The sequence below is a fragment of the Pseudopodoces humilis genome, chromosome 25 (assembly GCF_049639895.1).
Source record: "Pseudopodoces humilis isolate 2021_Gansu_Grassland_sample_001 chromosome 25, ASM4963989v1, whole genome shotgun sequence".
Taxonomy (NCBI): Eukaryota; Metazoa; Chordata; class Aves; order Passeriformes; family Paridae; genus Pseudopodoces; species Pseudopodoces humilis.
Window position 1 is genome coordinate 3,622,042 of NC_142224.1, and position 14,430 is coordinate 3,636,471.

Sequence of the window (14,430 nt, forward strand, 5' to 3'; positions counted from 1 at the left end):
GAAACATCTCCCGAGGAAGTGCAGTGTTCGGAAGGGAACAGCCCACTGTGAAATGCCTGAGCTCTGGGTAGGAATTCCAGGCTCTATAAATAGCCACAGCCATGGTCGTGTTAGCCCAGGGTTTGAACTCATAATTGCCTCCAAAAGGATTTCTTAAAAATTAGAAAACATTGTTTGTTTTTGTTTAAGTGTTACCCATCAAATAGTCCCAACTCACAGCCAGCAGGGCATCCTCTCTATGGCTTCACATTCCCCAGAGCAGCCTCACCTCTCAAAGACTCCCAGGGACTAAAAAATTCCCTTCTCCAAGTGCCCACGCAGTGCAAACAAAGGGCTGAGGAGGCTCAGACAGATTAATTTGCCAGGAAAGGTGCCTGACCTGCAGGGAGAGAATTCAATGTGCTGCCTGTGAGGCACTTCAGCCACACTGGGATTCTCCCATATGGTAAAAAGAGAAAAGGCTGCAGGAGTTAGGAAAGCACCGAAAAAAGCCCTCTGTGGGTATGTGAAGTGCATGCAAAACAAAACCTGTTAGTGACAGAACCAGTGGGAGGGGAAATTAGAAACAAATCAGGAAATGTTACGGGGAGAGAGGAAGAACTGCTACAGAGAATGTCAGGATGGAAGGAGAAGAGAGCTCAACTGGAATGCACCTTGGTTACAGGTGTACAGATCCCCAGGAAAATGTGGCAGGTGGGCAAAATCCCGAGTCCTTCCCGAAGTCAGCAGCGATCTGCAGCGTTACAGATGCCATCACAGCATCTGCCAGCTACGGCACACCTCCATTTCCCTGGGAAAAAAAACCTCTGCAGGGACTCTGTGCTGCAGCAGCTGGGAAGTCACATGAGGCTTCATTTCCAGCTAGAAAAAATATGCATTTCTCTCTCTCTGGGCATGCTGGGAGCTGTAGTTCCATGGCCAGAGCAGAGAGTGCCTGAGAGCCATTTCTGAGCTGTGACTGCAGCCTCTGGCCTGAGCAGCAACCTGGAGCTTGGGCTCCTGGGAGGCAGAGAAAAGTGGGACAGCAGCACAGCACCTTCAGCTACTTGGAATTAGAGACTGGAGAAAAACACCCCTCCATCAAAAGGAGAAAAATAATTCCCCAGAGAGACTTGGGAACAGGAAGAATATTTGTGTGGGGAGGATGAGGGGCAGCACCAGGAAGGCAGAGAAAGTGGGATGATTCAGATCGTAACCGCTGCCTTCTTGAGCAATATCAGAATAAAAAAATGCTGCTCTCACACTGCCTTGTGGCTCTTTCCCTCCCCTCATTGTCCTGCCTGTTTGAACTCAGCTTTCCCTTTGCCTGAGGTGGTGCAATAACCTCTCCCAGCCTGGAAAGGCTCAGTCACTCTGCAAAGCTGGGTAACAGAGAGCACCGTGACTCATGGCATGCCTCAGAGAGAAATCCTCCTTCTCAATTGCTGCTGCATCCAAAGGAAAGTGGTTTCCTAATTTCTTCATTGCCAAGAACCTGCAGCCACTGTGAGAAGGCAGCAAGACGTCACTACCTTGGGCAGAAATATTAGAAACAAGGAGATTCTGAATTACCTCATGGCCTGAAATAATTCCCATCACACAGCAGCCCAACACCTGAACAGTCCAAGATTTTCACTCAGCATAATGCTGAGCACACAGACTCCCCAAATCAGAGTGCTTCTAAATGCCTAAAGCCTTTAGACCTGTTGGAACTGAAGTCTTTCCAGTCCATGAAGCGAAATCTTTATATGCAGTCCAACAGCCTGGAGTCCCTGGCACTGCCTGAGGGATCATCCATGGAGACACTGGGGAAACCAAACCTTCTGTTCCCATCTGGACCTGTGGGGTATCTCATGCAAGATCCTATAAAAAAAATAACCTCCAGTTTTAGATAAAGTGGTGAAGAACACACACCACGATATTTTTTTGGCTTTAGGAGTAAAAGCCACTAGAGGGATGACTGCAGAGGAGGAGAAAGATCCTGAATCCTTCATTTCTGAAACCTGAGACAGAAAAAAGCAGCTGAAGAACACAACTCGAGGCTGCAGAGAGCAGCAGAGGATTCCCCTTCCCCACAGTGTCACGCTCCACAGAGCCACAGTCCCTCGGGGACCCCAGCACCAACCCTGGTTTCTCAGGGCGCTGATGGGTGGCAGGTGCTGCGCAAAGCCCAAACTCACATAAAGTCAAAGATCCTTTTCCAGAGTAAAGAAATAATGAAATCTTACAGTGCTGGAAGCTTTGACCCCCAAACTGGCCCATATTCCCATGGCCTGGCATCAAAACAGCAGGAAAGGGTTCAGCAGCCAAAGGTTTGGGGCAGGGCTCACCAAGACAAAGAAAAGCAGGCAGCAGGGAAAGCTGAAGGAAAAGTATCAGGTTAAAGTTGGAGGAGAAGAGGGGAAAAAAAGCAGAGGGGCTCAAGGGCAGAGCTTGGCTGGTTCCATCCCAGTGCCTGACCTTGTTCCACACACGCCAGCACCAGAATGCACAAGAAATGCTCTGCCCAGGCCAGGGAGGGATGGAGGGGGAGGCAGACAAGCAGAAGAAGAAAGGCAGAGGTCAGCGAGCACTCACACGGTTACAGTCATCGGCAGGAAGGGGGGAGTCTGTCCCAGGCCAGCTCCCAGCAACCTGAGGGAGCGTCCCTTCAGCAGCAGGGGAGGAAACACCGCTGGACTCAAAGAGGATAAAATCCCAGCTGGGTTACACACGCACAGTGGGGCAGGGGGAAAAGCAGCACAGAGCCGTGACCTCAGAATCCAGCGTGGAAGGATGCAGAGCTGCCATGGAGGCAGCCCTGGGATGCCAAAAACCTGGGATGGCTTTTGGGGCTGTTGTGGCCACTGCAGGCTGGCCCCAGAGGAAGCAGCGCTGACGAGGCTGATGAGAGGGCAGAGCTGTGCCGAGCGAGCCGGAGCTGCGCAAGAGGCACCGGGCTCTGCTCTGCTCTCAGATTTCTCCCATCACAGGCAATTCCATTTTAAAGGAGCAGCTGCCTTGAAGCCTTTGGCCAGATGCACTGATGCTGTGGCTGAGATGCAGAAAGCTGAGAGCATGAATTCTCTGTGGAAACAGAGTTGGAGGGCCGTGATTACTGGAGTGAAACTCTCCAGGGCAGAACTTACCAACCAGACTGCCCACAGCTTTTCCCAAATCTCCTGAAACAGAGGAGAAAACACCTGGTGAAAAGAGTAGAAGGAAGCCAGGGGATGCCTTGCAGAGGTAAAATCCATAAAAGGATGTTCCAAGCTCCTTTTGAATGGCTGGTACCTCTCCTTTTTGACAGCTGACTACGAGATGTGAAGATGCACGTATTTCCCAAGGTAACCATTGCAGATCTTTTCACATTCCAAAGATATACAGCACTAAAAGCATGGAACAGGCCATGATGAAGCGTGTGTGTGCTGACTGCAAAGTCAGGAGAGAGCTGATTTCTTCAGGGATTCACACTGACAGCAATCTCTATAGCACAAGAGGATCCTTCACCAAACCAGTGCAAAACACCTCCAATTCCCAGTTCAGACCAGTGGAAATTTTCTGTTCCTCCAGAGAATTAAGAAGAAATGCCCTGCAGTGAGCAGCTGCATTTCAGAAACAGCTGATGGCTGTAACATCCAAAGGTCTCTGTAAGGACAGGAGCATTCCAGCTGAAGGAAGCGATTCCCAGATCCTTTTCCACCACTCACAACCTGCACGAGTCCCAGGGGAAGCTGAGGCAGCACCAGGGTGGCTCAAGAGCAATTTCTCCTCCAGCTGATTAGGCAGGAGGATCAGCATCCCCCTGTGCCTTCAGCCTCCCTCAGCCAGGGCTGTGACCAGCCAAATTCCAGTTTATTGTGGGCCCAGATTCTCCAAAAGTTGAAGGGGGAGAACAAAATATGCCCTAAAAGATAAACCTTCTGTTTCTGCCCTCCCATTCACTGGCTCCACAAGTGGCTTTTATCCCACTTATCCCTGCACTATTTCTCCTCACCTGCGCTTTTATCCTTCCTCTGCACATCAAACAGGTCACTGTAAATTCAGAGATTTTGCCCCATCTCATCCCTAACATCAGGTGAAGCTTGAAATCTTTGAGATTTTATTAAGAGCAGAAGCAAATTAAAGCTGTGACAGCACAAGGGCCTCCTACCTTCAGGCACCCTTTTCACCCCACTGCTTTGAGTTAAAAATCTTCGTAAAAAGGGTGGGAAAAGACGACATTTACTCCTCACAGGCACCACCAGCAGCAGCTCCATCTGCTAACTCGACTCTTCAGCACAAGAAGAGACACTCTGTGGTCCAGCTGGGATGTGGGACATCACATTTTAGAGTTTTATTAAGTGGATGCCCATTTCCACCTCCCAGGAAAACTTCTGAAATGGGAAACTCCCCTTTTAAGCTGGATTTTGTCTGCAAATAAGCTAAGGGACACGTTCTATTATGTGCATCCTCACATATTATTTGTCTTCTCTATTGTTTAAACCCACAGATGGAGCTCTGTGCTACTAAAATCACTTTTTACTTCCCCTAAAGCAGCACACCAGGTCCCAGAACATCCCCCAGGAAATTCTACACGCAAGCAGCGTTAACAAAATATTTTTGCCAAGACAGCAAACCGGATTTGCAATGATTCACAAGGAAAGGACGTCAGGAAAAAAAAAAAAAAGAGTTCCTGAAGAGCTGCACCCCATCCCACCCCATTTCACTTGGACACCACCTTTGTGTCACTGCACTCAAGGGAAAAATCACTCCCAGGGCTTTTTATTTTTGCAGCAGGAGCACACTCAAGGCATGACTCACATCTTTCTGATGCCAGCCCAGCTGAAATGTTCCCAGCACGAAGGAAGGTGGGTTTCTGTGACAGGCAGACAAAGAGGTGTTGCCCACACTCTGCTCTTTCTCAGGGAACCCTGTGCTCATTTCCAGCACCCATTCATTCTGTTATCATGACTAGCACAGCTGAAATTCCCAAATCCTTTGGGTTTTCTGGCACATGCAGTAGGATTGGGAGGACAGTTATAAACTCTTAAATGCATCCCAGCTTAAAAAGGCAACCCCGTGAGATGAGGTGGGCAAGTCTGACCTGGAGATTTAAAGCCCAAAACAGCCACTCCCTGCAGAAACCTGGCCACACAAGCAGAATTAACATCAGGCTGCCCAGTGAACCCTCCCTTCTGTGCATCTGAAACCCCCAGCTCTGGCTGGGAGGGGATGGAACCGGTTAATTTCCGTGAGACCCTCTATGGTTATTTTATAGCAGAACTGAAGTTTCAGTGCTGCAGCAGGAGCCCACAATGGCCTTGTCTCTCTTTCCTGGTCTTGCCCTTGATTGGCCAACAATTGGACCATTTTCAGACAATCTCAGAGAGCCTCAGACAGGCTGAGGGGCCACACATCCCCTCTCAGAATGGGCTCCTTCTCTCCGCTGCGTACCGGACGGAAGGAGGAGCGGGCAGAACAAATCTGAATTAATCCCCTCAGCCAGCAGCCCTGCTCTCCACAGCCAGCTGGCACCTCAGAGCTTGGGAAACCCTCCCTGAGCAGGGCATGGGAGCAGGGGAACAGAGCTAAAATGGGTAATCCTGTACCAGGGGCACTGCCTCGCGGCAGGGCTCTGCTGTGAGCAACACCTGGGCTCTGCCAAGCAGAGTCACACCTGGAGACTCAGGGAGCACAGGAAATACCTTTGGGTCACTGACAACAAGTTACAGGCCCCAGAAATCATCCCAACCTCTTCTTTGCCACTTCCCCACCACAGTATTCCGAGAATCCCAGCATTCCCGGGACCCAGAGGTGATGGGGTGACCACTACTTCCAGAAAGTGGTTACACAACAAACTTCTGCTCTTGGGAACAGGAGGGGAGGGTAAGGAGCCTGCCCAGTGTCTCAGAGAAGGAAAAAGAGGGATATTAAAGCACCTCTGCACCTCCTCCTCGTGTTCCTGAGCATTTGGAGTGAGTGACACAGCCCAGTGAGGTCTGCCAGGCCTCCCCTGCACCCAGTGACAGGGGACAGTGACAGTGACAGGATGAGTTCATCGTGGCTAAACCAGCCCAGCAGAGACAGAACTTCCACCAAAAAACCCAAAACCCAACAGTGATGGCATGTGAGGGACAGGGAGCACGAGGTGTTCCCTTTCACTGACTCAAGCCAAGGGAACAGAGCTGAGCTTAAGCTGCTCTTGTCAGCCAGAGGTGAGAGGGGCAAAAAAGGGACATAATCTAAATATTAACCATCTTTCTTACCAAAAAACCCAACTTGTTTCATCCTGGTTAAACTCCTATTTAATATTTAGTTCAAACTGACTCAGAGTTTGGATCCAAACCCAAAGTCACTTCCAAGTTATTGCAAAAGCATCAAGGTTCTGATCAGGGACCCTGTGAGAGCTCAGCAGCCTCCAAGTCCTGTCCAGAACACTTTTAAAACCCCCTGAAGATGATCCATCTGGGAGGGACAAAAGCTTCTCAGGGATTTGGATCAGGACTCTCCCTACCAAGGATCTTTGCAGGAAAAGGGGCTCAGAATGTTGTGCCAAAGGGAAAAAGACAGAGGGAGAAAGATGCAGAATAAACAAGCCCTAAAAACATAAATAATATGGATGTCATATTTATGAGGCTTCATTTATCCATTTTCAAACTTTGACCTCTTTTCTGCTCTTCCCACAACTTCCTGGGGAAATTCAAGCAGCCAACAGAACTTCTTCAACTTGTCTCTGTTGCGAGCTTTTCCCCAGTTCCCTTGAAAGCTGTCTTCTGAATTTTGATCCATTATTTGAGAAATTTTTATTGGATTGCTCAGAGCAACAGCAAGCCCTGAAGCCCTGGAACTGCAGAATTAGGAGCTGCACAGATTAAGGAACTAAAATGAGATGCAGGAGATATCAGAGATCTTGAATTTAACTGTGCTTCCCCATTTCCTCCATTAGATATGATCTCTATGTAAATAATTTGGATTTACAGCCCTGTAAATGTAAATAATTCTGATTTATTTGATTTTTTTGTGTAAATAGTTTTTTTATTATCTCTTGTAAACTGCCACTCACTTCCCTCTCCTCCATTTCCAGCCTTGCTTTCCATGCTCTCCTCTCTTCAAGTTTGTCTCCTCCTTAGGCTGAGTCTAAGGACTGATTTTATCTCTGCTTCATTAGCTCAACTTTTAATTGAAACACACTTTGCACCCTTGAACCTGACGGGTGCCTCGGTGCCGTGACAAAGAACAAGTCCTGGGACCAAGCAGGGACAGGCTCATGAATTTGGGGTTAATTTGGTGAAAATTCAAGGTAATTCATGCATGGCTTTGTCTCCTCTCAGTGACTGTGGGGTCTCTCTGTGCACAAATCTCATCCAAATCTGTGACTACATCCCACCCCTGGAATTATTTTAAGTCAGGCACAATTATTTGGAGCCTCTAGTTCACCTCTGCCTGAGTCTGTGCTTACACAGAAGCGATGTTTCAGCATCTGAGCAACTCACACTTAATTCACCACCTCTGTTTTCCTGTGAGGTAAAAAAGGAATTCTCCTGATTTCATAAATGAAGTGACTCACCCAGGCAACCAGCAAGCAAAGAACCGAGCCCTAAACTCACACAAAACCTCTTTCCAGCACATTCCACTAAATCCTTCCTCCTAAAAACCCCGGTACAGGACGCTGTTACCCCGAGATGAAGCGTGGCTCCCCCTCAGCACAAGCCAGGCACGGCAGAGCCAGGATAACTTACAGGGATTTGCAGAGGGAAAGCTTTTTCCTCAGGGAGGAGACACAGGGGTGGCAGACCTGCCTGGCCACGCTGCCACACGATGCCGTGCCAGGGTAGGGCTTCTGGACCATGGCAGCGCTTCCCAAGCCTCCAGCCAGCAGCAGCACTCACACCTCTGGAGAAAAGACTGCCAGAGAGCCCCAGATGCACCCAGAGCAGGGCAAAATGTTCAGGCTTCTCCTCAAAGATCCAGGAGCCCTTGGAAATCCCTCGCTGAGAAGGGAACTCCACCAGCAGCGCCTTTGGTGAAGATCCTGGCTGGGAGTGTTCCAGCCATCCTCAGCTGTGTGCTCTTCATTTTTTTTCATCTCAGAATCAACTCAGCAGCTCAGCAGCCCTTTGTTTTTGGCTGGGGCAGCCTCTTTCAGCACTTTCCCAGCTGTCCTGAGGCGGGTGCAGCTCGTTCCCTGCTCTAAGCATCTCCTTCTGCTCCTGCCCTCCTCGGGGATGCCAGGGCAGCGTGCCAAGGCAAGGTGCACCTTCCCAGGGCACAGCACACGGCTCCCTGCCCTCCTTCTGCTCCCATCCCACAGCTCTGATAAAATCCTGCATGGCTCTGGGGTTTTTAGGGGTTTTTCTAAGAGCTGATGTACAATGGTCAATGGCTAAGCGACCAGAACTGCCTTGGAATCCTTCAAAACGGAAGCTCAGAGCTTCAAATCGCAATCAAATCAAATTCAAATCAAAGATTTGAAGCTCAGAGATTCAAATCTTCAAATGAAAACGGAGGACTCTTTGTTACTGGTCAAAAAAAAAAAAGAACAAAACACCTAAAAGCAGCAAAAATAAATCCTCATTCAGTTGCTGGAGGGGGTATAAAAGGTTCAAGATGCCTCAGAAACAACTTTCATCTGTGCTATTTATCATAGCAGACAGCAAGCTCTTCTCACTAATTCCTGTCCAGCTTACACTAAAAGGTGTGTTTGAGTTATTTTTTGGTGAAGTTTTATGAGCACAAACCACCAATATCCAAAGGAAGCCAGTGGAGGCTGAGGGAATTACATCAGCAAATGAGACAAAAAAAAACCAGCAGAAAAGGTAATTTACTATCCCTCAAATGGAGAATTTTAGGATCCATGAAAAGAGAATTTAACAGTAATTAAATTTAGGCAGCAGGAACGTTGCTAAATGTAAGAGGTCAGTTACTCTGGCTTTGCATAAATAGTTTTGAGATCTGCCTGTGCAGCTGAAATCTGCTCCAGGAACATTCAGCACCAACCTAAATGCTCCCTTTAAAATCCATCTGAAACAGGCAGCACTGCTAAATGATTCCCTTCTGCTCCACCCAGACATTTATTAACAAATCCTACCCCTGTTTAACCTGTGGAATTCCAGCTGAAATGGAATAACAGCACCTCAGAGGTGATGCCCCCACTTCGCTGTCCCACTCTCTATTTCCTGGCTTCAAACACCTGCCAGTCAATTAGGGATGTTTTGTTAATTAGTCCAGCTCCACAGCCATGGGGAGATGGATAACTGGAGTGAAATATGGATGAAAAGTGAGTTACACCTCCCTGCTTCTGAAACAAAAACCCTCGTGGGATATTAAGTGGCTCCTTAGGGTCACTCTCAAGTGAGTCAATTCCTGCTATTCCAGGGGCATTTTTCCCACTTTCAAGCTGATGAAAAAAGCAGCTTTTTAAACATAGCTAAACCCAATGTAAATCACATTTCTTCTTAGATGGCTCTGAGAAGTGCAAGGAAAATAAATCAGTGATAACTCAGGGCTCACAGCTCAAGAAAAACTCGGCAAATTCAGGCTCAAAAGTTGAACTACGAGATGCAGCAAAGCTCCTCATCACGTGGCTCTGAGCAGAGCAACATTCATAAATCATGCACAAAAATAAACGACAAAAATCGGTTTTCAACAGCTTTTGTGCCAATGCTGCAGTTTGAAATGGTCATTAATCAACCCAAATTAAAGTTTCTTCGGGAACTTCACAGCACCCAGGTGCTGCACACAAGTTCCAGAGCTCAGGACTGCCGGAACACATCGAAAGTGAATAAAACAACCAGGCTCAGAGGTGTCTTTGCTGAGGACAGGATCCACCTAGGAAATTCCATTTGTGCATATTTAAGGATCAGAGGTGATAATTACCAACACACAGCAGGTCTGATGATGCTGCTACAGCAGCTGGAGTTTGGGGAATGAGCCTCAAAAGAAAATTCTGGCTATTTCAGGGGCTGGATGCATTGTCCCACCTTCAAGGTGATGAAAAACGCAGCTTTTTAAATTGCTGAGACCCATTTAAATCACATTTTTTGTTAAACAGCTCTGAGAAACACAAGGGAAGTAAGTGAGGAGCTGGAGCAGCTCAGCAGGTGTGGTTTGACAGGGCTCAGACTCACCTGTCCTCGCGCGAGGGGCTCAGGAACCGCGCGGAGTCATCGTCGTGGCTGCTCTGCTGGCTGCTCTGCTGGCTGCTGCAAGAGACAGGCACAGTTAGAGCTGGAGAACTCCTGGGAACACTCTGCCTAAACCTGGGAAACACAGACAGGGCTGGGAACCTCCTCTGGAACAGTCAGATTAAATCCAGATTGAGGAAAACACAGACAAGGCTGGGAACCTCCTCTGGAACACTCAAATCCAGATTGAGGAAAACACAGGGCTGGGAAACCTCCTCTGGAACACTCAATTTAAATCCAGATTGAGGAAAACATAGACAGAGATGTTTGACCTCCTCTGGAACACTCAGCTTAAATCCAGATCGAGGAAAACACAGACAGAGCTGGGGAATCTCCTCTGGAACACTCAGATTAAATCCAGATTATAGAAAACAGATCTTTGTGACCTCTGGAACACTCATCTTAAATCCAGATTGAGGAAAACATAGACAGAGATGTTTGACCTCCTCTGGAACACTCAGCTTCAAATCCAGGTGCAGGAAAACACAGACAGAGCTGGGGAATCTCCTCTGGAACACTCATCTTAAATCCAGATTGAGGAAAACAGATTTGTTTTACCTCCTCTAGAACACTCAGCTTAAATCCAGGTCACAGAAAACACAGACAGAGCTGGGGAAGTCCTGTGAAACACCCATCTTTAAATCCAGATTACAAAATACAGATCTTTGTGGCCTCTGGAACACTCAGTTTAAATCCAGATGGAGGAAAACATCTCTGTGACCTCTGGAACACTCAGCTTAAATACAGATATAAAAAAAAGAAACACAGACAGGGATGTTTGACCTCCTTTGGGACACTCAGCTGTAAATTTCAGATTACAGAAAACAGATCTCTGTGACCTCTGGAGCACTCAGCTCAAGCCTAGATGGAGGAAAACACAAGGTTCACGCTCCATGTTCGGGGCTGAAAAGAGGAAGCAACAGGAGGCATTAAGTTTACATCTGATTCACAACCAGCACGAGGCTTTGGAGTCTCTCTTTGTGACACTTTCACGAGAACTTTCTGAAATATAAAAGTGACCTTGCACATCACCTGGATAGCATCTCACAATCTCTTAACAGCCAAACATTCCAGCACCAAGCTGCCGGGTGTTCATACCCACCCCAGCCCCAGGCAGAAGTAGAAAAGAGCAGTAAAAACTTTTGACGTGGCCAGCACTGAACTTGTGGTGAGACTTGCAAGCTGAGCCCACAAGATGTCAGTGTCCCCCCTGAAATGGGTGTTTTGTGGGGGGATAATTGTATTTCCTGCACATTTATCCTGTGCAGCTCGCCTCAATCCCCCTCTGGCAGCTCCAGGGGCTCCTCAGGATTCCTGCTGCAGCTTCACTGCCTTGCAGGAGCTCTCCTGAGCACGGGGAGAGCTGATTCTGCCTCCAGGTAAGGCTGCAGGGGTTCCTGGGTGAGATTTCATCTGCTCTGCTGGGTACCACTGCCTCTGAAACCACAAACCTGTCTGGGAACTCAGAGCAGGGTAAATCTCTCTGTGGGCAGGATCTAAATCGTTAAATCAAACGAGTTTAAGTTTGTGTCACCTGCTTGCAGTCCCAGCTCTGCTGCACTGGACACAGAGCTGCACACCACGCTGTGCAGAGCCACAGAAAGGCAAATGTGGGGTTAAAAAAAAAAAAAAACCTCCACCAAATTACATCTTTTCATTCTAAAGAGTAATTTTTATCCAGTTTATTTTGGGGGAAACAGCACCGAAGCTGCAAATAGCACATTTCCATCAAGTGTATTTGATAATTAAAACAAATAAAGGGATGTCTTTTCTCCCTTCTGGGGAGAATTTTTGCCTAAGAACTTGCAGTTTTCTGCAAAGAATAAAAAGTCAGTGAATCTTAATTTCATTCAAGGGCTCCACCTTATTGAAGATGACCTTTCTGAGAGCACAGCACCTGCCTTGGGGACACATTTGGAATTTGGGAGCCATCACCTGGCACTGCCCACTGTTCCTGCTTCCCCAGAGCAAGAGACAGAACGCTGTTACTGTCAGCAGAGAGAGGAGAGCAGGCTGAAGCTTTCAGGAAAGGTAATTAGTGATCAGTAATTATGAAAATCCTTGCAAAACCAATATAGAAATCAGCCTCTGAGGCTGGGCATGGGAAACCACAGAACTCCCGCAGTAAGGGAGGAATTCTGAATTGGCTCCAAGCTGGAAATCCACAGCTGGGTAAGAACAATACATTCCTAAAAGCAAATAAATCTTTTTCTTGCACTTCTGAGCTTCATTATGGCCCAGGGAACCACATTTACCTTCCTCTGCCAAAGGAATTCCCCCTTTTGATCAGAGAAAGCATTGCAGGGATTATTTCTCTAATTTCTTGTTTCTGTATAGGAAACCCTCCCACCAAACCTTCCCATTTCACTTCAGATGGAGCAGATGGAACCAAACTTACCCAAGGAGAATTCCCAGTCTATCCCAGCCCAGCAATGCTGGGAACAACATATGAAACCTCCCTTTGGGACAGCTAAAATGAACCTTAGACCTCTTCCTGCTCATCCACCCAATAAAGTTCACATTCCAAATGAAGGTTTAAAATTTAACAGAACCCAGGTATTGCAGCTCATTGAAATACAACCTCAGCTCGAGCTTGTGAGCAATTAAACTCTCAGAGAAAAATCACTTTTAACCCACCTGGCCCCTCAGCAGGAGCTGTTCACCAGAAAAGTGATTTCCATACAAATTTGGGTGCTTTTCACACAACATAAAATTATTTCAACCTTCTGGTTATTAGGCAATGAAACTGTTAAATTAGCTAAAATGCTCAGAGTGGTAGAAATGCGGAGTTTTATGATGTTTTTCAGTCCATTTGACGATAACCTGCTATTAAGTGTTCCTTTGGAACAGTATAATGACAATTTAAAAGATGGGGTAGTGAAAGGAGATAAAGAAAGGTGGGATTTGTACTGAGGAATAACAGGGAAAGAAATATTCAGACAGAATTTTGTATCCACAGGGAAGGTCAAAAGCTGGATAAAACTTTCAGGGAATCAGCAAAACAAGCTTGTCTCATTCCAAAGCTCAGCAGTGATAAACCTGAATTTGGACAAGATTTAAATCTTCAGGTGCACGAGCCCAGGGTGCCCTTTTTGTTCCTACAATTTCTGAGACAATAAAAATACTTTAAGGTTTGTGCCCTGTGTTTTTTCCCTTAATTCTCATGCAAACTCATTAGTTACTACTTTAGAAAATGAAGAAAAATCCTCAACACAGATTAACCAGGCCTTTTAACCATTAAATCTTTGAAGATTCTGCTTTAAGCTCCTTCCCAACCCAAACCATTCTGGGACTTTCCTCGTGTCCTCCAAGCCTGGGAACCTGCAGCTTCTCTGGGAATCCGGCTCTGAAGGTGCTTTGGCTTTGAATTTTAGGGCTGAAAGGCTCAGAGCTGCCAAGGACAGCCCTCCTGGACTGGTATCCCTGGAACTGGGCTCAGGGATTTGCCCTTTGTGTCCCTCCATCCTCGTTTTCCTCCCGCACCAACAGCTCCCTGGCGTTAGTCGCGGCTCAGTCCCTGCTCCACTGTGGCTTTGGGGCACAGGGATGGGATTTTCCAGGCAAAATGAGGCAGCAGGGATGGGAGGGACATTCCTGCTGTTCCGTGGGAAACACGGGGCTGCATTCTGAAAGTGGGGAATTGAAGGATAAAATTGTCTTTGAGAAGCTCCTAAAGCCCCCTGTGGGAAAACACTCAGGGGGGCTTTGCTTCTGCCACCCCAAGGGCAGCCACAGCTTCCCTGGGGCCTCCCCACCCTCACAGGGAACAATTCCTCCCCCAAATCCCATCTCTGAACCTGCCCTCCTTCAGTTTAAGGCCATTCCCCCTTGTCCTATCACCCCCTGTCCTTGTGAAATCTCCCTCCCCATCCCTGTAAGCCCCTTCAGGTCCTGGAAGATCTCTCAGGTCTCCAAGAGATTCCTGAGAACCAAGCAGGCACCTCCTGCTCCAAACCTCCCACGGATGGGGAGGGTGTAAAGCCGTGTTTGCAGCCTAAACCCTTTAGAAAAGACGAAAAAAAGAGGAGGCACAGCTGTAAATGTCACCTGAGCCCCACCAGGGGTGTCTCACTCAGCTGGGTGTGAACCTGCAGAGAAACCATCACCTCTCCTCGCTGCAAAGGGTTAAAAGGGGCAGCATGGCCAAGTCCTCTCCTCTCACCTCACTCACTTCACAAAGAAAACACCAACACCAACCTCCCCTGCTGCCCAGACAAGCCCTTTCACCAACATCTTATTTACCAGCCAGCAGCAGAGCCTTGGCCTGGAAGCAGAAACCTGTGGAAAACCACTGAGATAAGGAACA

At 47.7% G+C, this 14,430-nt stretch overlaps 1 protein-coding gene across 7 annotated transcripts in view; it reads right to left on the bottom strand.

Annotated features, from left to right (window-relative positions):
* Positions 1-14,430, bottom strand: part of GRAMD1B (GRAM domain containing 1B) — a 121,889-nt gene that overhangs the window by 73,068 nt on the left and 34,391 nt on the right. For 5 of the 7 annotated variants that reach the window (XM_088066936.1, XM_014257317.2, XM_088066934.1 and 2 more), the window contains exon 2: positions 10,068-10,142. In XM_088066936.1, the coding sequence (XP_087923062.1) occupies positions 10,068-10,142 (75 nt within the window). The remainder of the gene's footprint in view (positions 1-10,067; positions 10,143-14,430) is intronic. The other 2 variants (XM_088066933.1, XM_088066935.1) reach the window with 1 other exon arrangement.